The 23,598-nt window shown below is 44.2% G+C and overlaps 1 protein-coding gene across 1 annotated transcript in view; it reads left to right on the top strand.

Moving 5' to 3' along the window:
* STX8 (syntaxin 8) overlaps positions 1-23,598 on the top strand; it is a 376,642-nt gene that overhangs the window by 18,444 nt on the left and 334,600 nt on the right. The window contains exon 4 of the mRNA XM_006156403.3: positions 13,239-13,349. Coding sequence (XP_006156465.1) covers positions 13,239-13,349 — 111 coding nt within the window. The remainder of the gene's footprint in view (positions 1-13,238; positions 13,350-23,598) is intronic.

Genomic DNA, 23,598 nt, shown 5'->3' with positions numbered 1-23,598 from the left:
CTTACCTTTGTAGATTTGCTATAAGGCATGCGCCCTCCCCTGAGAGACAGAGAGAGGGAGGTGGAGAGAGGGAAAGTGAGAAAGCACCGCCCAGGGGCATGGCCATGCACAGTCTCTTCTAGTCTCCTCTCAGGTTTGGGGGGTGCACATACACATGCGCAGAGTGCTTCTTGAACCACCAGATCCAGGACTTCAGTCACAGTCGGCCGTGTCGGATCCAGTGCCCTCACCTGCAATGCCATCAGCTGGCCCCAAGAATTTTCACTTTTCTCTATTAGTAATTTCTACTCATTATTAATAATAGCATATAGGCATGCTTCAGTAATACTTGATTTTGTTTTCTTAATTGCTTACAGTTTGATCATCTGCTAAAAGTTCATCGAGTTTTGGTTTTGTGGTGATCTCAGAATTACTTCTTTCTTCTTTCTTTTTTCTTTTTTCTTTTCTTTTCCTTTCTTTCTTTCTTTCTTTCTTTCTTTCTTTCTTTCTTTCTTTCTTTCTTTCTTTCTTTCTTTCTTTCTCTCTCTCTCTCTCTCTCTCTCTCTCTCTTTCTTTCTTTCTTTCTTTCTTTCTAGGGTTTTTTGCTGTAGGGCACATGCACTCTCAGATAAAGTGAGAGGGAAAGTGAGAAATCACCCCCAAGGGGAGATGGCCACACTGCAGTCCCTTCTCTGTTACCCTCATGGGATCTCGGGTATGCACGCACACATGCCTGGTGTAATTTTGAAGCTGCCGCGTCCAGGACCCGAACTGCGGTTGACTATGTGGGAGCCCAGCAACATAAGCACTATGCTGTCTTCTGTCCCCACAAAGTAACTTCTTAAATTACTGAATTAAGCATCATGCCTTAGTGTTAATGCGTAGTGTTCTGTTAGTGTTAAAACAATGGCAAAGACATTTCGGGAACCTATTGTAGATAATTAAGGATTTCCTAGGAAAATTAAAACTCGGTTGTAATATAACAGCATTCTTTGAAATCTTACTTATTTTTTCTGTTAATTGCGTCTCTCTACTGTAAGTGCAGCCAGATCTAGGAATGGCATTCAGATGATTCACCCCACGGGGGCGCTCATAAACCTCTGTATATGTTTTCAGGGTGGCCAGTTTTGGGTTTTTGTTTTGTTTTGTTTTGATAGAATGGAAAGGAGGAGGTAGCTTCTATATTACCAAGGGCTCTTTTTATCTCCTCCTCTTCTCCACCCTCCCTTCCTTAACCTCTCTCCTCTTCCCAAATATTTCAAATGCTGTGTGGCAGTTATCCTCCAGATTTACGAGACAGCACGTAGCAGCTGGGCAGGCCTACCAGCCTCCGATTACTGCTGTATTTTGGTGGTTCTTTTCCTTTTTTACAAAAATGGTCTGGAGGCCGAGTCAAACTTAGCACCTCAGGTTGCTGATGAAATTGGACAGAGAATCCAGCATCCCAGCAGAGGTGTTTTTATTTTTCCTACTGAGGAGAAGGACCCTTTAGAACTTTAGAACGTGCCCAGGACCCTCCAGGGTTCTGCCAAAGAACTAGGTTCAGACACAGGGCTGTTGGCCCCAAAGTGAATTGTTTAAAAACAGAATTCTGCTTTCATAGAAATCATCCAGTCAGCTGTCACCTGGCATGTCTTCAGCTAGACCTCTGCACTAATAGGCACGCTGTCACTGTGCCAGGACAAATCCTGTGTATGATGCAAATCCTCAGGAACCTTCTAATCATCAGAAAGATTAAACAGCGTTCAGTATTTGCTATACTTGATGATGTTGTAATTCTTAGAAAAATTTCTGTCCGTAAATCACCAATAGAGTGACTTTTTAATCCTTTCTTAAGGTAACGTTGGGCGAAATATTTGAATACCATATTTCCTTACGATGCTGGGTAGTTAGAGTTTATGGTACTCGACTTAATAAATTTATGCTCGTCTGCGTTAGTCAAGTTTTCCAAAGAACATTAGGAGTTGCCAGAAAGATAAATCCTATGAAAATGCACTCTAGACAATTAAATGCATGGGATGCGGTTATGTTGTGCTGTTTCCTAAAAGAGTGTTTTTCTCCGAGCAAGAATAAATGTGACGTTAGAATGAGATTCCAATCTGTTCGTTTGCAATTAATAAACCGAAGTGTCCCTGTCTGTTCTGTAGCCAGAGAGGTTTAAATTGTTGAAGAACATCAACGTCTGCTCCCAGCACTGCTTCGCGGTAGGAATTATAATTCCCTCACCAGCTGAGAGAAGGTGTGGGTCACGAGAGGCTGCACGTGAACTTTCAGGTAGCACTAAAAATATTCTCAGGGTTGGCTTTACGTGGAGCTTGCTCTTAGACTAGTTTTCTCAGGCAGCATTTCTACTTCTTTAAAGATCCTTTTAAAAATCTCCTTGCAGAGGAGTTCAATATCAGAAGATCTTTTGGTATCTTGGGAGAAGGCCTGTGGAAATAACTTTTAAAATCTAGAAATAACTTTTCTCAACTCCGTATTGTGGGGCAAAAAGGTAGATAGGTAAATATGGGAGTCATTACACAGGAAACCGGTGTGAGTGTCGGCATGGAGAGGCGACTGAACGGGTTTTAGAGGCGTCCGTGAGTTGCTCCAGTGAGTTGAGGTGGTTCTCTGGCACTATGTCCATGACAGTTTTCACTAGAGCTTGGTGACACCAGAAAAATAAAACAAAGATATTATTTATGTTGCTAGAAACTTTCCAACTTATAGTCTGTTCCATGGTCCTTTTTAGTTTTTTTTTTTTTAAGTTAGTTTTTGCTACAGGGAGCATGCATTTGCTGAAGAGAGACAGAGATGGAGAGAGAGAAAGAGGGCAAGTGAGAAATCACCTTCTCGGGGAGAATGGCCACACCACAATCCTGTCTCCTCCATTCTCCTCTCAGGATTTTGGGCATGCACACACATGCATTCAATGTATTTTTCAAGCTACCGGGTCCGGCACTTGAACTGTGTCACTGGCTATGTGTGATCCAGCTGCCTTAACCTCCATGTCACCTGCTGGCCCCCTTTCTAGTTTTGGTGATAAAATTTTCTTGCCTTTTTTGTTTTTTTGGAGAGATTTTCGCTATAGGGCGCGTGCGCTCGCCAGACCGAGAGAGACATAGAGACAGAAAGCGAGAAATCACCCCCCAGGGGGGATGGTCACGCCGCAATCCCTTCTCCTCCATTCTCCTCTCGGGATCTTGGGCACGCACGCACACGCGCCCGGCATGAGTTTTAAGCCACCGGGTCCGGTACGTGAACCGCGGTCGACTACGTGGGAATCCAGCGACATAACCTTTACGCTAACTGCTGGTTCCCCTTGCCTTTTTGATAGTAGAAGTATATAGTTTTTTTTTTTTTTTCTCATTGGGGGGAAAGAGAGAGAGGGACACCCCCGTCCCCCACCCCCCCACCGTGGGGCACAGTAATGCTACAGTCCTTTTTCTTCCACTTCTCCCTCCTGTCAGGGTCTTGGGCATACATGCACACAGGCTTGGTATGTTTTCTCAAGCGATGGGGCTGAAATTTTATCTGAGTCAGCTGTGGGATCTGATTCCCAACGCCTAGCACTGAACCACTGCATTACTGGGCCAGCCCAGGTTGTAGTTTTTGCTTTTTGGGTTTTTTTGAACACCGTACCTAGAAAAATGTGTAATGGGCAGTTCCCTGCCTGGTTTGTAAGGTTGTTGCCAGGATTAGATTATTAGTCTGTAGAAGATGCTTCACCTGTAGTGAGACCTGAGGATTAGCTGCTATTTATTATGTTTGTAAAAATTACAGTTCCCATTGGGAATTTACACACAGTCCTTCCTTTGTGGAATTTGTAATCATGTAAGCACACAGATAATGATGGTATTAAAATAGTACTTGAAAATATATTCAGTGCTTTGAGAAAGGTAAGGACTTGGCCTAGTTTATAAGTTTTTAATAGTCTTCTGGCCTCCAAAACCTTAAACTGTCTCCTTGCATTTTTCTTGTCCTGGCATGTTATTCGCAAACTTCTCTTTCCAGAGCAATTCATTCACAAAGTAAGACTTAACCTAAATTCTTTATTTATTTATTTTTTCCTGAGAGAAATATCTTATAGAAATGTGCTCACCAGAGAGACAGAAAGTGAGAAATCACCCTCCGGGGGGAGGGCCACGTCGCAGTCCCTTCTCCTCCATTCTCCTCTTGGAATCTTAGGCACGCTCACACATGCAGCTGGCCTGAATTTCAAGCCACTGGGTCTGGGACTTGAAATGCAGTTGGCCATGTGGGGAGTCCAGTGATGTAACCACTATGTCTGCTGGTCCCCTTACCTAAATTCTTTTTTTTTTGAGAGGTTTTTGCTATAGGGCATGTGCGCTCGCCAGACAGACAGAGAGAGACATAGAGACAGAAAGTGAGAACTCTCCTCCCAGAGGGGATGGTCACGCCGCAATCCCTTCTCCTCCATTCTCCTCTGGGAATCTTAGGCACGCTCACACATGCAGCTGGCCTGAATTTCAAGCCACTGGGTCTGGGACTTGAAATGCAGTTGGCCATGTGGGGAGTCCAGTGATGTAACCACTATGTCTGCTGGTCCCCTTACCTAAATTCTTAAGCCTTCTACCAAATATAGAGCCAATCCCAGGCTCGGAGTGGGGCGGAGTGCCCTTGCATGTTCCTGCACATTTGCTCCCCTCCATCTGTGGTTCAGGGTGCTAATTCCCGGGTTACAGAGGAGAAGCTGGGCTCAACAGTAGGTATTAGGTGTTGAGAATATGAAATCGGGGTCTGGACTAGCCCTGAAGCCTAGTGGTTAGGGGAACCAGATCCCACGTGGGTGACTGTTGACTGTGGTTTGAACTCCAGCTCTGAAGGCTTGAAAAATACAGGGTTTGCTTGTAGTCCCCAGATCCTGACAAGGGGGGAGAAATCGAGAAGAAGGGATTGTGACATGACCATGCCCCATTGGGGGTGCTCTCTCCCTCTCTCTGTCTCTGGGAAGCACACGTGGCCTCTAGCTATTAAAAGAAGAAAGAAAAAAAGAAGAAACCAAGATCTGATTTCCTTTATAAGCTTACAGTTATTATGGAAGTTAGTTCTTCCTTTTCCTTTGTCTATTCATGCTTTGGTGGTGAAAGAGGAAGTCCCTACACTGGCTGGCTATACGTCCTATGTTCTAGGTCTTCTTCTTCTTCTTTTAAGAGAGCTATTTGTCATAGGGTGTGTGCACGTGCCAGAGAGACAAAGGCAGGAACAGAAAGCGAGAAAGTATCCCACCCCCCAGAGGATGGTCATGCCAGAATCCTTCTTCTCCAGCCTCCTCTAGGGATCTTGAGCATGCACGCACATGCTCCTGGAGTGAATTTTAAGCTGCTAGGTCCGGGATTCAAACCACGATCAACTCCATTGGAGTGCAGTGACATAACCATTATGCCACTTGCTGATCCCTTGTTCTTCTTAAACTCAGGCACAGCCTGGTCCCACTCCCCTCCTTTACCTAAGTGTCTCAGATATGCAGCATAGATCGTTGCCTGGATGATTTGTTTGTTTGTTTTTGACCTCTTATTAACATTAACTCGATGCAAGTGCCAGCAAATGACATAGTCGTTAAAGCACTGGACTCCCACACAGCTGACCACAGTTCGAGTCCTAGACCTGGCAGCTTGAAAATCATGCCTGGTGTATGTGCTTGCGTGCCCAAAACCCTAAAAGGAGAAGGGAGGAGAAGGGATGTGGTGTGGCCATTCTGCCTCAGGGGTGATTTCTTACTTTCCCTTTCTCTGTCTCTCTCTCTCAGGCAAATGCACATGCCCTAAGGCAAAAACCTGACATAAATAAATTAAAAAAATAAAATCAGCCTATTACAGTAAGTGTACTGTGCATATGGCCCATTGATCTATTTACTCCCCTTCTACCCCTCTCTTTCTGCTGTGTTCTCTCAATGTATTAAAATAGAAAGAGGCAGTTTTCCTAATTGGCTAGTTTTCCAATTTTCCCAGATTTCCAGAGAGTCTCTTGGGCTATTCTGCTTTAGTGTTACCAGTATTATTTTTAACAGGATTCTAAGAAGTGGCAAAGTTAAGTGAGCAGTGCTGGGATCCTCAGGTGGAGAAGCCCCTAGGATGGTAGGCGGGCAGACCCAGAAGGATGGGGCAAGAAAAGCTGTTCCCCAGAGCAGAAAGGGTGGGTTGATGTTCTTTAAGTATTAGTACATTTTTTTTTCTTTTTTTTTTTTAGTTTATTTCTTCTGCACAAGAGGCAGAAAAAGAGAGAGACAGGCATCCCAGAGTCTTCACACCGTGATCCACCCATGGATCAGCTAGCCCTGAGCACGGGTGCACGTGCACACGCACACCACACACTACACACACACACACGTGCACACGCACACACCAAGTGTACAGAGGGAGTCCTGGAACTTGGGCCCAGCACCCCTCCTGTTACCACTCCACCGTGCCTGGTCCCAATCGTTAGTGCATGCTTTATTTTAACTTAAATTTGTAGCTGGTATCTGCTACATTTTAAAACTTACCTTATTTTTACTATAAGAAGACCTTTCTCCTTTTATGCTTCTTACTGTTGTTAGTTTTTCTGAGATTCCACTCTCTGTCTTCTTCATCCCCATCCTATCCCATCTCATTTTTCACAGTTGACAATGTTAACAGCAGTATCTATCATTCCAGACTTTTCTAAGCATGAAATATGCACATATGTAGATGTCGAATTCTTTTTTGTTTGTTTTAAATTGCCATTATAACGGAAAGACAGAGAGAGTGAAAGAAAGGGTGAAAGTCTCCCCCCATCTCAGTGGGGCATGCTCACACTGCAGACTCTCCCATTTCTCTATCCGGCCAGGGCGTGTGGGTGCACATGCACACGCATTGACCCTCTCTCCTCCATTGCTGGTGTGTTTTAAGGATCCAGGCCAGGATTCAAAATGTGATTGGCCATGCAGGATATGGCTCCCTTAACCACTAGACCACAGGGCCAACCCTATGAAATTCTTTTAACTATAAAAGGATCATACTGTACTTATGGTTCTGAAATTTGTGTTTTTATTAATTATCATATGGTAGATTGAACAGTACAAAGCAGTATTCAGTGAAAAGTAAGTTTCCCTCACACCCTGAATCCCAGGTTCCCCTTCCTTACAGGCTGTTACTTTTATATCCAGAAATTTTCTGTGTATACACAGACATAGATGTCTGTCTGATCTAAGTTCTGTTTTGGATTTGTTCTAGAGCACATGTCCTCAGCAGATTGGGGCAGGGGTTGAGAAGTCACCCTGGGGGGGATGGCCACATGGCCATCCCTTCTCCTCTAGTCTCCTCTTGGGCCTTCGGGTACATGTGCGTATGTGCTTGGCATGATTTTTCAAGCCACCAGATCTGGTACTTGAACCGTGGAGTCAGACATGTGGGATCCAGCACCTTAACCTCTATACCATCTGCTGGCCCATCTATCTGATTTTTTTTTTTTTGACATAATAGGAGCATACTATCCACTGTTTGGCTCCTTGCTACTGTTATTAACTTTCTCTCTCTTTTTCTATTTTTTGTTTTGTTTTTGGTTTAACACCATATGCTGGAGGTTATCATATTAACTACTTCATGTCAGCGCTTAGTGCTCATAAATGATAATATCGTCAGTATTTAAGCCACTTTGTATTACTTTTTTTTTAGGCTGCAAAACAGTTCATTGCATAGATGTTCCAGTTCCTTATTGCTGGACATCCGGGATGTTTCCAGTATTTGGCCGTTGTACACAGTGCTACGGTTCTGAGCCCACCGGACAGGGTCTGAACATAGTGGGAGATATTCCTGTGGGAAGGATGTGCCTTTTCGATCTTGTTACATATTTGTAAGGCAGTCTGGCAACTGGTCGAACCTGTTCACATCTCCACCAAGAATGTAGGAGGGCGCTTGCTTCCTCAGTCCTGTAGCTGTGTTTTCTCAGTCATCCGATCTGATAGGTGAAAGTGGGATTGTGTTTCAGTTTGCATTTCTTTTGCTAGTGGGAAACTGAATGTCTTTTCATTTGAGTAGAGGTATTAATGTGTTTTTTTTTTTTTCTGTGTACTGTTATGCCCTTTGTCTTTTTCTTTTTTTAATTTGCCACTAATAATTTGACATTTCATTTTATAGATATTTAAAATTTTACTTTTATTTTATTTATTTTATTTTTTTTGGAGAGGTTTTTGCCATAGGGCGCGAGCGCTCACCAGAAAGACAGAGAGAGATAGAGAGACAGAAAGTGAGAAATCACCCCCGGGGGGATGGCCACACTGCTATCCCCTTCTCCTCCATTCTCCTCTCGGGATCTTGGGCATGCATGCACATGTGCACTGCGTGAGTTTAAGTCACCGGGTCCAGGACTCGAACCACAGTCTACTACATGGGAGTCCAGAGACAGCCATTACGCTAACTGCTGGCCCCGATATTTAAAATTTTATAAGTGGCTTCTAGGTTTTCCTTCATGGCTTATAGGTTTTCAGTCTTGCCTAGAAGGATTTTTTTCTACACTGAGATGATTAAAGAGTTCCCTTTGTTGTCTTTTATTTGGAGAGATTTTCGCTATAGGGCACATGCACCCCAGAGGGGCGGCCATACCATAATCCCTTCTCTTCCATTCTCCTCTTGTGGATTTTGGACACATGCACCCAGCGTGAGTTTTAAGCCTCCAGGTCCTGGACTCATATCGCAGTCAGCCAGTGAGGTAACCGTTACACCATCTGCTGGTCCCAATCTTCTCTGTCTTCTAATAATACTTTGGCACTTTCATGTTTAAATCCCTAAGTCATTTGAGTCTATGCTTAATTATAATACTGGATTCAGTATAACTTTGTTTGGGTTATTGGATACTGAAATCCCAACCAAAGGTTGCTGGGGTCAGTTGTGCATAGTATGAGACAAGGCTGTCTGTTAGGTCATTGAGAAAGTCACAATATATTAAAATTTTCATGTTATCCTGTACGTATCTTGTCATAGCTCCTGGTTTTTTTTTTATATATTTTTTATTTCATTTTCTTTTGTACATTCAGTCACATAATTTAGCTTACAAAGTGAATATTCCAACATGTGAACATTTCTCCCTATTCCAGTTGACAAAACTATAAAATTATCTTCAACAGATAATACCACATTTCTTTGTCCCATCAATGCTTTGCCTCTCTATTTTTCTACTAAATGTCCTTCCTCAGACCCTACTCTTTCACACACACTGTATCTGGTATTCACATCCATTTACTATGTTTCTATATCCTTTAGTCAATCAGTTTCAGTCATAGAGTGCAGACACTCGGTATATATTAAGTGGGGATATACAGTGTCTCTCCCTCATAGCCTGGCTTGCTTCACTCAGCAGTAAATCTTCCATATTCTTCCACTTTCTGTCAAAGAAGGAAAGCCTTTTATCTTACTGACAATTTATTATTAAGTTAAAATATAGCAATGTTTATTCTTGTTATTGCATTGATTAAAAAGAATAATATCTGGCCCTGTTTTTTCCTGCCTTCCTTCCTTCTTTTAATTTGCTATCAGGTGATCTAGTGTGTGCGCTTGAGGGAAGGAGAGAGGGAGAATTATCCCTGAGGGGATGACTATGCTGTAATCTCTTCTCCATTCTCCTTTCAGGATTTTGCCATGCACGTACATGTGCCTGGCGTGTTTTTCAAGCCGCCAGGTCTAGGACTTCAACTGCGTAGTCAGTCGTGTGGGATCCAGCTGCCTTAACCACCATGCTACCAGTCAATTCTTGTTATTTCTTCTAATTTCCAGAGGACAAGTGGGCTCACCAGAAACAGAAGGAGAGGCAGAAAGCTGATTCCAATGAGGCATGGTCACACTGCAGTCCCTTCATTTCTCCATCCTGTCAGGATTTGGGGCTCCTGTACCAGATGTCTTTTTCAAGCCTTTGGAGCTGAGATTCAGACCACTGTCAGCCATGTGGGATCCTGCTCCCTTGACTGCTGGGCTACAGGGGAACTCCTAATTGGCCTTTTAATTAATACAAGGGAAGCATATAAGCACACACTCTCGCTTTTTCTTACTTTCACTACTTCCTGGTTTCCAAGGTGGGGTACTTTGTGACTGTTGTCAAGCCAGAGTAGAAAAGTAATGGTAGTAATTTGATCTAGTGTGACATTTTGGAATGTTCAATCATTTATTATTTTAATATCGAAAGCCATTAGTACTGCTTAGCTATGTTGGTCAGGGGTGTTTAAGATTTTTCTAACTTCTCTCTGTTACTGGGGAAGATTTTTTGCCTGGTTTACTATTTTGTTAGCTAGCTAGCTCTTTCCTATGCAAAATTAGCACCAAAATTATAGATTCCCGGGGCTGTGGTATTCCTGCCCACACAGTGATGATGCCACCACTTAAATCTGCCAGTTTCTCAGAAATGTTTTAGGCCTAAATGCAATGTTTTATATCTTTCTTTTAAAAAAGAAGTATCGGGACCAGCAGTTGGCGTAATGACTATGTTGCTGGACTCCCATGTAGTCAACCGGGTTTGAGTCTCGGACCCAGTGACTTAAACTCACACTGGGTGCGTGTACGTGCATGCCCAAGATCCCGAGAGGAGAATGGAGGAGAAGGGATTGCAGTGTGGCCATCCCCCCTGGGGGGTTGATTGCTCACTTTCTGTCTCTCTGTCTCTCTCTGTCTTTCTGGCGAGCACACACGCCCACTCAAAAAAAAAAGAGTGTCAATATCAAATTACAGTCTCATAAATGTCTTGCTATTATTACTAAGACTGGATAATTAAATTGCTGCGTTTTTTTTAAAGTTTCTCTCTTCCATGAGAGAGAGAGCATGCTTAGTACAGTCATGATGCCACAGTGCACTCCCAGCCTTCAGACAGCCCCGGATCACGTGTGCACGTGTGACCAGTGTACTCAGGGAAGTCTCTAGACATAGACCTGGAAACTTCCCAAGTGGGATGGCCTTATGGAGCATCCCATGTTAACTGCTATCCCACCATCCAGATCGTAACAGGGGCTACTTTGAATCACCAGCATTTTAGTTCTAATAAAGCCAACAGCACTTTTAAAAAAGTAAGTCAGGTAAAATCCAGTTGAGGTGGCTTGTTTTTGTGTTTATTTATTTTTAATAAATTAACTTATTAATTTATTAAAAATATATATATTTTTAATTTTTGTCATAGGTTGTGTGCGCTTGTTGGGGAGAGACAGAGAGAGAGATGGTGAGAGGGAAGTGGAAATCATCCCCCAGGGGCACGACCACATTGCAATCTCTTCTTCATTCTCTTCCTAGGGTTTTGGGCGTGCATGCACACGTGCCCATGTAATTTTCAAGCTGCCAAGTCCAAGACTCGGACTATGGTCAGCTATGTGGGAGTCCAGCACTTTAACCACCATGCCACCTGCTGGCCCCTGTGTGTACTTTTTATGTCTTGTGTCAGATGTGCCCATTCAAAGAGTTTGATTAACTTTTCCCACTTTTTACATTTATTGCAGTGGTTTTCTCTTTCAGTATTTCCTTAACTTGTTTTTTGAAACACACACACACACACACACACACACACACATACACACTCACACACACACAATTCAGCCTAGAAGAATCTGTGTTGTTTACTTTGAGAAAGCATGTGTATAAAACTCTGGAATTATTCCTGATTTGCTTTTTAGCCATTACTTAATGAACTGCACTGGAAAAGGTGTATGTGATTACCTGGTGCTATGACTGAGATGTCTTCAAAAAGTTCATGGTAAATGCTCTTAATAAAAAGAGCCATTCATGGATTTCTAAGTTTTTCTTTTTTAACAACAAAATTGTACTTCCATTCTTGTATGTCTAGCATCCTCTAAGAATGAGGGTGCAGGGCCACAGATGATATGGTGGTTAAGGTGCTGGGCCTCCCACATGGCTGACTGTGATTCAAAGTCCCCGAATCCCTGGCCGCTTGCTTTCTCTCTTTCTTTCTCTCTCGGGTGAGTGTGTATACCCTGTAGAAAAATTTTAAAATAATAATAATAAAATTAAATCAATAATTCTTTTTGAAAAATGAGGGTGCACAGCCAAATCTAACCAGGTATGATGTTTTCATTTACAAGGAGTCTGAGAACGTTTTGAAATCCTTTTATGAAAAGAAGCAGAAATCCGAAAAGGTGAAATAACTGATTTAAGATCATAGATTGTGGTCAAAATAGGACTACTTTGCACTTGGGATTCTTAGTCCAGCATGCATACTAATAACTCATTAAAGTGTGATTATTTCTTTGTCATTTTTAAACAGAATGATCCTAGCTAACTTTATTTATTTATTTATTTATTTTTAAATTTCACTAGAGAGGGACAGAGAGAGCGAGAGAAAGCAAGTCGCCAGGTCCGGGACTCAAACCGCCATTGGCCATGTGGGAATCCAGCACCCTTAACCACCATGCCACCTGTGGGCCCTTCCTTGTAATTTTTTTTTTTAAAGATCACACAGTGTGTTTAAAAAATGAACTGATACTAACATTTTTTAGAGTAAATTAGTTGCATAAGGTAGCACTATACAAAATATATTCTAAGTATGTTAATAGTGTTCATATGGAAGAGGGTAATATAAAGGACCTCCTCCACCATTTTTTTCATTTTCATTTATTTATTATAGTTTTTTTTTTTGTCATAGGGTGTGTAGTCACTAGAGATCGATAGATAGATAGATAGATAGATAGATAGATAGATAGATAGATAGATAGAAAGAAAAATCATCCCCCCAGGGAGATGGCCATGCCACAATCTTTTCTTCTCTATTCTTCTCTTGGGATTTTGGGCACACATAGGTGTGTTCTTAGGCTAGGACTTGAACTGCCAAGTTGGCCATATGGGATCCAGCATCTTAACTACCACGTCACCTGCTGGCCCTGGCTGCCCCCATTTTTAAATAGAGTATCTTTGGATATTAATATGCAGAGAGACACCCTTGAACTCTCACACCGAGAACTCAAAACCTAAGGACTCACTGAGCCAGACAGCCTTGTTGACAGGGGAAGTCATTTAAACGTTGGTCACTAAGAGGAAAATAATACCTGCCTGTGTACTCCTGCATGACAAGGCTTGCACAGTGATGTCTGTCAGTGCTGATCAGTCCCCCGGGATGGTGCTGTCAAGGTCTTTTACCTGAAGCATCAATGAAGGTGAAGGTCAGCGCGGGAAAGGCAGAAGAGCGGCTCAGGTCCCTTCTGGCTAGTAGTAGAGTCTGTCAAAACCACAGCTGACTTGAAGAGTTCACGTACTACTGAAATAGGTAAAATGAGGCCATTCATCCACTGTTGGACCTTAACGAGATGTCTGCAGAACACAACTGGAAGGGGATCGAAGACAGAACCTGTTGGATGATCTTGTAACACGGGAGAGACTACTCCTGGCATCCTTTAAGAATGAGGGTGCCGAGCCAGATCTCATCAGGTATGGCGTTTTCATTTGCAGGGATCACGTGGTGGGCGAAGATTCATTCGCAGATACTGCGGCTGTTTCCGGAATGGCTTACTTCCTCTGCCTGGGAAAACACATTCTGCCCATTCACAGCGTTGGACTGTACTTTTCTCTTCAATTTAGCTCTCATGACTTTTCTAGATTTAGTAAACTGGGCATGTGCAGCCGACTCCTGCCTTGGGGAGAGCTATTTAGGTGGCATACAGACGAAGTCGGGACATTTCTTTTGCATTCTTTGGCTGAGTTTTCTGCTTTCCTAACTGCCCTCTAAAACTTCTGAAGTCACTACTTACCTATGGGGGACAATGAGGTTTTATTTATAATGTGGCACATTGAAAAAAATGTGTCCTGGGACCAGCAGTTGGCATAATGGCTATGTTGCTGGACTCTCATGTAGTCGACCGTGGTTCGAGTCCTGGACCCGGTGGCTTAAACTCACACTGGGCGTGTGTGCTTGCATGCCCAATATCCCCAGAGGAGAAGGGATTGTGGCATGGCCATCCCCTCTTGGGGGGTTGGGGGTGATTTCTCACTTTCTGTCTCTCTGTGTGTCTCTGTCTTTCTGGTGAGCACATGCACCCTATAGCAAAAACTTCTCTAAAGAAAAATAAATAAATAAAAGAGAGAGAGAGAGAGAGAGGAAAAAAAGAAAAAAATGTGTCCTAATAAGACTGGTCCGCGGGTCATGAAGGCCGAGGAGCAAGGCGGTTGGATTTGTGTCTCCTTTCTTTGCCAATGAGTGATTCACAGTCTACAGAGCCAGCAAGTGGTCCAGCTTTCCAGGGTTGAAGTTAATGAGCCATAGATTGTTACATCTTTAAAACTGGCTTCTCCCTTGCTTTGAAAGCTCCATTAGTTTCTATGTGGGAACCATCACAGAAAGAAATGAGCTTTGGATAGAAACTTGCCACTTTTCCTCTTCCTGGCTAAGGGTGATGCATAATTTTTCTTTAAATTTTGTTTGAGGTGTTAATTTAATTTTTCTTCTTTTTTAAAATTTGCTATAAGGCATGCATGCTCACCAGAAAGAGACAGAGAGAGAGAGAGAGAATGAGAGAATGAGAAAGCAAGCCGCCAGGTCTAAGACTTAAATCAGAAAGTCATGTGGGAGTCCAGCACCTTAGCCGCCACGCTGCCTGCTGGCCCCAGGATGATGCATGTATTGTGGAGAGAAGCAGGTTGTGCTTTGTGTTTCTTAGGGATTATACGGCTTTACAAGGGCAATGGTTTCGTTCTTTAGTTGGCGGGGTTTTTTGTTTGTTTTGCCATAGGTCACATGCACTCACCAGAGCAAGACAGAGACGGAGAAAATGAGAAATCACTCTCCAGGGAGGAATGGCTATGCCTCAATCCCTTCTCCGTTTTTCTCTCAGGATTGTGCGCACTCACACACATATGCACCTGGTGGGATTTTCAAGCCACCAGGTCTGGGACTCAAAGCCAGCACCTTAACCACCACGCCACCTGCTGGCCCCAGGGCAATGGTTTTTAACCCTAGCAGCACATTAGCAGACTCCATCCAGACTGTGAAGGCAGCGTGGGGATTCCAGGTGATTCTGATAGGTAACCAGGTCTAACCGCTGCCCTAGGACAGGCTGAAGAGGAGGAAACATTTCCTGCCAATCCCAGTCTTCTCTGGACCAGATGATCCAAGCTTCTCAGAAAGAAGTTACAAAACAGAGCAAGCTGGGTGGAATTTTACATCTTTTCCATGGAGCAGCAAAGCCAAGGAATCCAGGAGAGAGAAGCAGTGATAGTCTCTTGGCAGGGTCCTGGGCAGGGCCTCTAAATGAAGACAGACGACTCCTGTGGGCCAATTTATTGTGGCTTCCGGTATCTCTCCGGCAGTGTTCAGTCCTGTGGGTATAGGGGTACCAGAAGTGGAAGAGGGTGGTCATCTAGATTGGTGAGCTAGAACAGGTGAGCCGGGGAAACAAAAGTGAAGAAGAAAACACCATCTTTCACGAAGAGTCTTTACAGGGAAGGAAGTGTCTGTTTCCTTTTTAAGAGATTTTTGCTGTAGGGCACATGTACTCACCGGAGAGACAGATTTCAAGCTGCTGGGTCCGGGACTCAGACCATGGGGCACCACATGGGAGTCCAGTGCCCTAATCACCACGCTACTTGCTGGACCGAGACGTGATCTTTTTCGGCAAGAAATTAAGGGCACAGTTGTGGGGGAAGACATTTCATGGTGAATAAGGTCAAGTGGAGAGATGGACAGCCTGAAGGAAGAGAAGGCATTTACATAGTTCTTCTTGGGAGTGGGGGAGGCTGTCTTGATAAAGCGTAAGTTACTGCTGGAGAAAAGTCTGCTCCATGTCAGACTGCTTAGTGCTCTTTTTCTTTTTTTAAACATTGTTTATTCTGTGAGTGAGAGAGACAGCACCCCCACTGGGGCCTGGATGCCGTGACCCACCGCCCGTCTCAGCCAGCCCCACAGCATAGGCAGGCGTGTGCCCCGTGTACTCAAGGAGGTCTCTGGATGTGAACCCAGGACCTCCCTGTTTGGATCAGCCTCGCTGGGCCCTGGATTACAGCGTCACTTCAGTCCTTGATTAGTACTCTTCACTAATTGTGTCACTTAATGATGTTGAAGGGGCCAACTTAGATCTTCGTGGGTTTTGTTGGTTCTCGTGTTTTGGTCCCCTCTGGCCTGTCCTCCTATCACCGTGTTGTCTGTCGGGATTACCTCCAAATCCAGGCTATGCAGAGTCTGGCCTACAGAGGAGCAGCATCCACCTCTGCTGGAATCAGGCTGGAAATTCAGAATTTCAGACCTCAGTCCAGACCTGCGGCTGTAAAGCCTGTTCTGACCAGATCATCTGGTGACTTGAACGCATGCAGTCTTTGGAGAAATAGTGCTTTCGTAGCTTTTGCTCCATCTTCTCCCTTCGTGTATGGTGGTGTACGTGCGCACTGAAGAGGAGAGGGACAGGGAGAGACAGGCACCCCACACGGTCTGGTCTGGTCATGCCGCAGCGCCGTCCTTCATTCCTTCAGCCCGCTGGGTCTTGGACACCTGCATGTGTGCTCTGCCCGAGGCCGTTTCAGGCTAACTGGGCCTGACTCCTCCGTTGGCCCATTCGGTGTTTGAACCTCAGTCGCCATGGGGGTTCAGCACATTTTCATTGCGCCCCTGAACCGGCCCTCATTGGTTCTTAATTGTGGCGCTTTGCATCAGAAGTACCCAACGGAATAACAAAACAGAACAGCCCGCAATGCAAGGGTCTGGAGCATATGCTTGCGGTATCTGATTTGTAGTGTGCCGTGAGCTTTGATAGCAGTTAGGCTGGGGGCAAGTCCCCAGGGATTCTGATAGGTGGCAGAGTTGAACCATCATTTGTGTCATGGTGTACTATTGGGTCGTTAGAAAAGTCATGACACATTTTTGCATAGAAAAAACGCATCATGAATTCTGGTGACTCAGTAATAATGATATTAATAACTTTCTGTTAGCCGTGTGCCAGGCACTGTTCAAAGCTCTATTTATGTTTGCTCTGGAACACTTTACAATAGCCTTTTTTTTTTTTTAATTAATGAGAGATTTATTTATTTATTTATTTATTTGCTATAAGGTATGTGCTCTTACCAGAGAGACAGAAAGAGGCAGAGAGACAGAAAATGAGAAATCAGCCTCCAGGAGGGATGACCACATCGCAATCCCTTCTCCATTCTCTTCTTGGGATTTTGGGCACGCACACACATACACGCCTGGCGTGAGTTTTAATCTGGCGGGTCTGGAATTTGATTCACAGTCAACCATGTGGGAGTCCAGCGATGTAACCATTACGCCATCTACTGGTCCCACAATAACCCATTTTAAAGAAGAGAAACTGAGGCTCCAAGGGGTCAAGATTCTAAAGTTGATTGGTCTTAGCGCTTGGATTTCAGTCTGAATGCTTTACCACTGCATCATAAAAAGAGCAGGACTGGGAGCTAGTAGGACTCAACTCTGTACCTTCCTAGTCCCGAAATCACCCAGACGTTTCAACATCATTGACCTTAAACTTGGGCTGTATGTTCTGCCCGCATTCACTATTAGGACCAGATGTGGCGAGGGCCAGGTGAAGGGCTCTGTAAACCCCCCAACCTTCATAGATACAAGATGTTATTAGTGAAATGCTTTGTCTCCGTAAGGCGAGAAGGGAGCCCATGCTGCCCTCTTGCTTCAGAGACCTTCAGTCCCTCTTGTCATAGCCCTGAGTGCTCTAGAGGGACCTGGTCTCTTGGGCCAGTCTTCCATGTGCTGCGCCTAGTCCCCTGCCCTACCCCCTGCCCCCTTCCAAACCCTGTTTGTCTGATATCCTCGTTCCTCTGGGCCCAGCTTGCTTCCTGTTGTGTTATTACTGAAAGGTCTCATATTCTAGCAGCGAAAGCAAGGCCGGCAGTGACTGATCCTCTGGAGCTATTTTAACCGAGGCCTTCTTTTTTTTTTTTTTGAAGAGGTTTCCTTTTTATTTATTTATTTTTTTTTGAAGAGGTTTTTGCTATAGGGTGCATGTACCTGCCAGACAGACAGAGACAGAGAGATAGAAAGCGAGAAATCACCTCCCAGGGGGGATGGCTACGCCGCAATCTCTTCTCCTCCACTCTCCTCTCGGGATCTTGGGCACGCACGCACACGCGCCTGGCGTGAGTTTAAGCCACCGGGTCCGGGACGCGAACCATGGTCGACTACGTGGGAGTCCAGTGACATAGCTACTATGCTAACTGCTGGTCCCGAGGATTTTTGTTTTTCTACAGGACACTTGCACTTGTTGGAGAGAGACACCCCTCACCTCCAGAGGAGGATGGTCATACCACAGTCTCTTCTCCTCCATTCTCTTCTCAGGATTTGGGGCATGCAGGCACATGCACCCGGTGCACTTTCCAAGCCATGGCATCCAGGACTTGAACTGCAAAGTTGGCCAGGTGCGATCCAGCCGCCATCACCACTGTGCTTCTGGCTGACCCGTTTGTGAGGATCTTAATCCAGTTGTTGACATGCCCCAGTTTTAGAGTGGACTCTATCTTCTTGCCTCCTGATCATCAGGTGGCTAGTCCTTTCTTTTTCTTTCTTTTTTTTTTTTGAGAGGTTATTGCTATAGGGCACGTATGCTTGCCAGAAAGACAGAGAGAGACAGACAGAAAGCGAGAAATTACCCCCCGGGGGGATGGCCACGCCGCAATCCCTTCTCCTCCATTCTCCTCTCAGGATTTTGGGCACGCACACACACATGCCTGGTGTGAGTTTGAGCCACCAGGTCCGGGACTTGAACTGCAGTTGACTACCTGGGAGTTCAGTGACATAGCCCTTACGCTAACTGCTGGTCCCTGCTGGTCCTTTCTGATACCAGTTGTTAGTGACCTCTCGGCTGTATCTTTGAAGAAACTTTACCCCCTTCTCTGCCATTTGATTTTTCTGTCATCTCCAATGACCTTACGATTTCCATAGTCTTCCCCACAGTTAATTCATAGTTCTGGGGTCCTCTGACATTTTTATTTGCCTCTACAATTCCTAATGTCTGGATTTGTCTCTTTGGGGGAAGGCAAAGCCACACGTCTTTCCCTTAGGTTGTGACCTGCAGAAACACATTGGCCAGAAAGTCTTGTCAATACAGCACGCCCTATAGCAAATTAAAAAAAAAAAATTGTTATAGACATGCTTTCTATGCCACACTTTGTCATTAAAGCTGGGCTGTCCCCACTTTCACTGTAAGGGAGCTGGAATTAGTTTAGTCAGTGGTGTTTCAGAGCCCCGCAATAACCGACAGCAGTACCCCAAGATCAGTTCATTCTATCAGTTGGGTGGAGCCTCATGAGCCTCTGTTCTTTCCTAGAGCATCTTCCTCTGGTTCCCTCCTTCCTGTTTACCTTTCCCTCTCTCTTTCTTCTTCCTATATTCCATGAGTCCCTCTGCCCTCCCTTTCCTCCCTCTTTCTCTCCTCCCTCCTATGTGGCCTTATTAAGGAGAGAAGAGTATTGTCACACTTCAGTTTGGATTAGTCTTTCCCTTCCACAGACATTAACGTGGTCATCGCATAATCGCATGCCTCGCTGTCATGTGATGGCCTCTTAGTTTTGCCTTACGGATCACTGGTCATTATTCTGAAGCAGTCAGCCTCGGTCTAAATAAGCAATGGTTGGCTAATTGAGGGTATTTGGAAGCTTGTTAAAGAAGTCTCTGTGCAACAGTGTCTCTTAAAAAAAGATAAGCCCTGGCTTGTAATGACACAGCTTCAGAGTAAGACCCACTGCCCTTTATATTTGAGAGCAGTGCTGAGTCTTACAATTAGTTAAATCTTTGTCTGCAAAGAGGAAAAAAAAAATTCATTGTGTACTCCACTCTCTGTGTGACCATCTCAAAGATTATGTGATTAACTTAGCTGTCGTGGGTGGCTAATTGGCTAAGCTTTAATCTTCACACCACCAACTATGTAGAGGATTATAAGGGACAGGAAGTTTTGAGATTGTACTCACATGTTGAGAAGGATATGTTCGCAGACAGACCAGGAGCTAAAATCAAAAGGTGATAGTGCAATGTCCGTATTTTCTTAGACCGCAACATTTTCTATTTAACTTTAGATATGTACTTTTCCCTTGAGCTGTGAAAAAAATATGGTAGATTCGATCTGTATTGCGTATCACTGTTTTGGTAACCAGCACAGGCAAAAGAAAAATTTACATTAAGAAAAAAAATCCCTTGCCCCTCGCCTCATTTAAAAATACTGAATGTTTTATTTCAGTGTAAAGATAATTTATAAGAAGGATGATTTATACTGGTAGTACCAGATTTCCTAAAGAATCAGTTGATTTATACTTAATAGCATTAACGCGCAAACTTAACCCACTCTTCCAGAAATAGAAAATTGCTAAGAAATACATGCCTTCATTAATAAGCTAGTGTAAGAAAATAGATAATATTTATAAATACTTGTGCCTTTTATTATTTTATTTCTTTCTTCTGCAGAGATACAGTAACTTCCTAGCTTGTTCAACGTGTAAGGATGTGCTGACATCAGTGAAGCTTTGCTTTTCTCAAAGTGAGCCCAAGGGTAGTTGAAGCAAGCAGTTACTAAGTATAGTCAAAATATTAAAATTTTCTGCTAATTAATGAAAAAATAGGTAGTGAAGAAGAATGTTGCAAAGTGAACTTTTTTCATAAAGTAGATACTGGCCCTGTGTCCGCTGTGTGCCCTTCCCAGGTACTAGGGATGTGGTGGCGGAAAACACACACCTGAGCTGCGCACCGTACAGTGGAAAGACAAACACAGGAGAAGGCTCACACGGGGACAGCAGGTGACATAGTGATCGGGACACTGGACTTCCACATGGCTGACTGCAGATCGAATCCTGGCTTGGAAATCACACTGGACGCTTGTGGGTGTGTGCCTCAAATCCCAGGATGAGACTGGTGGAGAAGGGATTATGGCGTGGCCATCCCTCCTGGAGGATGATTTCTCACTTTCCCTCTCCCTGTCTCTCTCAATCTCTCTCCAGTGAGCATATGCACCCTATGGCAAAAACCTAAAAAAGAAAATTAAAAGTAAAAAAAAAAAATGAATAAAGGAATGTATTCGTCAGAGAAAAGAGGAGGAAAGTGAGGCCTCCATATTCCCCATAACAGGAGAAGAGCTCTGGTGTGGAGACCTCACCCCTTTATATGCTTTGGCTTGCAAACGTCATTAACTCCATTGGCCACTGCTGGTCACGTGGCTCCGCCCTAACTGCAAGGAGTCTTTCAAGTACATACCTTCGTCTCCCTCCTCCTGGAGGATGATTTCTCACTTTCCCTCTCCCTGTCTCTCTCAATCTCTCTCCAGTGAGCATATGCACCCTATGGCAAAAACCTAAAAAAGAAAATTAAAAGTAAAAAAAAAAAATGAATAAAGGAATGTATTCGTCAGAGAAAAGAGGAGGAAAGTGAGGCCTCCATATTCCCCATAACAGGAGAAGAGCTCTGGTGTGGAGACCTCACCCCTTTATATGCTTTGGCTTGCAAACGTCATTAACTCCATTGGCCACTGCTGGTCACGTGGCTCCGCCCTAACTGCAAGGAGTCTTTCAAGTACATACCTTCGTCTCCCTCACTGTTTATTTTGGATAGTTTAATGAGAGGATAAGTAACTTTGGTACATACTTTTTTTATTTTTAAATTTACTATGGGACATGCATGCTTGCCAGAGAGAGACTGATGGGAGTGGGGGGCAGTGAGAAATCACCGTCTAAGGAGGATGGCCACACCACAGTCTCTCCTTCATTCTTGTGGGGTTTTGGGAGCACACACATACACATGCACCTGGTATGTTTTATAACCTGCAGTGTCTGGGACTTGAACTGTGCCAGAATTGGCCTTCTGGGATCCATCCACCTTAACCACCTTGCCACCTCGCTGACCCTGGTACATAATTTTGCTGCTTGCTTAGAAGATTAGAATCAGAAGTTAATAGAGGTACACAAGACGGGCTGCAATGTGGCCATGGTGGGGTTTGTTCATCATTTGTGATGTCCATTCTTGAAGAGCTCAGTCAGGTAGGAGACTATAATCAAAACCCAAATTCACAGCACAGTGAAATTAGTGCAACTGGGTACGCAGCAGCGTTCTGGAGATTAGAAGGGAAAGGTGTTTCTGCCACAGTCACAGGGCAAGGACTAATGGATCTGAAAAAGAAGATAGGCCGCTTGTCCGTACCCTCTCTGACTGGTTAAGTGTGCGATTGAGTGTGGCCCACTGCCTTAGTCTATCAGGTAGGGTTCCCTCCGTCTGATTCACAGGTAACCCTGTACAAAATGACTTAAACAAGGAAAACATCTCACGTGGTAAGTCACGAGTCACAGAAGCAAGAGTGGGTTCATTTAGCAGCCTAATATCACCATCGAAGATTAGGTTCTAGAGCCCAGTCTCAGTGGCACGAGTGGTGGGGCCCTCTCTGTGAGGCTGGGGCCACGGGGGAGGTTGTTCAGATGTTGGAGCAGCCTGAACAGACTGGGTGAGGTGGCATATGCCTGTAATGCAGACTAACTGGGAGGCTGGGCCAGGAGATTGCAATGGTGAGATCCTGTCAAAAACGCCTGTCTTTCTCATTAAGTAAATAAAAAATAGAAATCTAAGTTCTTACCAGGACTATATTTTGCCTTCCTCAGAATGTTGGTTTTCTCTCTCTTTTTTTTTTTGGAGAGGTTTTTGCTATAGGGTGTGTGCACTCGCCAGAAAGACAGAGAGAGAGAGACAGAGATAGAAAGTGAGAAATCACCCCCCAGGGGGGATGGCCATGCCACAATCCCTTCTCATTCGTTCTCCTCTTGGGATCTTGGGCACGCACGCACACGTGCCTAGTGTGAGTTTAAGCCACCGGGTCCAGGACTCAAACTGTGGTCAACTACATGGGAGTCAAGCAACATAGCTATTATGCTAGCTGCTGGTCCCAGTATTGGTTTTCTCTTTAAACTAATTTCTCTCATCATCTGAGAATAGCAGTAGCAATTTCCAGCTACACTCCAGACATAACGAGGAGAGGGAGGAGAATGAGTTCACATAAGTAATACATTCATAAAGGTAATAAATCTAAAAAGCATTTCACAGGATTCGGTGGAAACCTCCACCTATGTCCCCTACTCCTCAACATACATAAGTAATTACCATTAATAATTTATGGCATATCCTTCCAAGTTCTCTTAAGCATATGCCAGCAAATGTGAATATATTTTGTATTACCCTCTGTCTTTGACATGAATGGTAGTATATTATACATACTGTTCAACAACATTATTTTATCACCTAATCAAGTATCTAGATATTCCCAATCAGGGCATGAGGTTTTGTCATTAGGTTTTATAATATTTCATTGTATGCATATACCATCATTTCTTTATTTTATTGCTTTCATTCTTTTTCTGTTGTAAAAGTATAGTGGTGAAGAACCATAAACCTAAGGGATTTTGCATGCCCTGAAATGTCTCCAGGTAAGTTCTTAGAAGTAGTATGGGGGAACCAGCAGTTAGCGTGATGGCTATGTCTCTGGACTCCCATGTAGCCAACCTCAGTTCGAGTCCCAGACCTGATGGCTTAAACTCACGCCGGGTGCGTGTGTGTGTGTGCCCAGGATCCCAAGAGGGAGAATGAAGAAGAAGGGATTGTGGCGCGGCCATCCCCCCCTGGGGGATGATTTCTCGCTTTCTGTCTCTCTGTCTCTCTCTGTCTGTCTGGCGAGCGCACGCACCCTATAGCAAAAATCTCTCC

The sequence above is a fragment of the Tupaia chinensis genome, unplaced genomic scaffold (assembly GCF_000334495.1).
Source record: "Tupaia chinensis unplaced genomic scaffold, TupChi_1.0 Scaffold000493_1, whole genome shotgun sequence".
Classification (NCBI taxonomy): Eukaryota; Metazoa; Chordata; class Mammalia; order Scandentia; family Tupaiidae; genus Tupaia; species Tupaia belangeri.
This window is presented reverse-complemented; position numbering and strand designations above follow the sequence as displayed.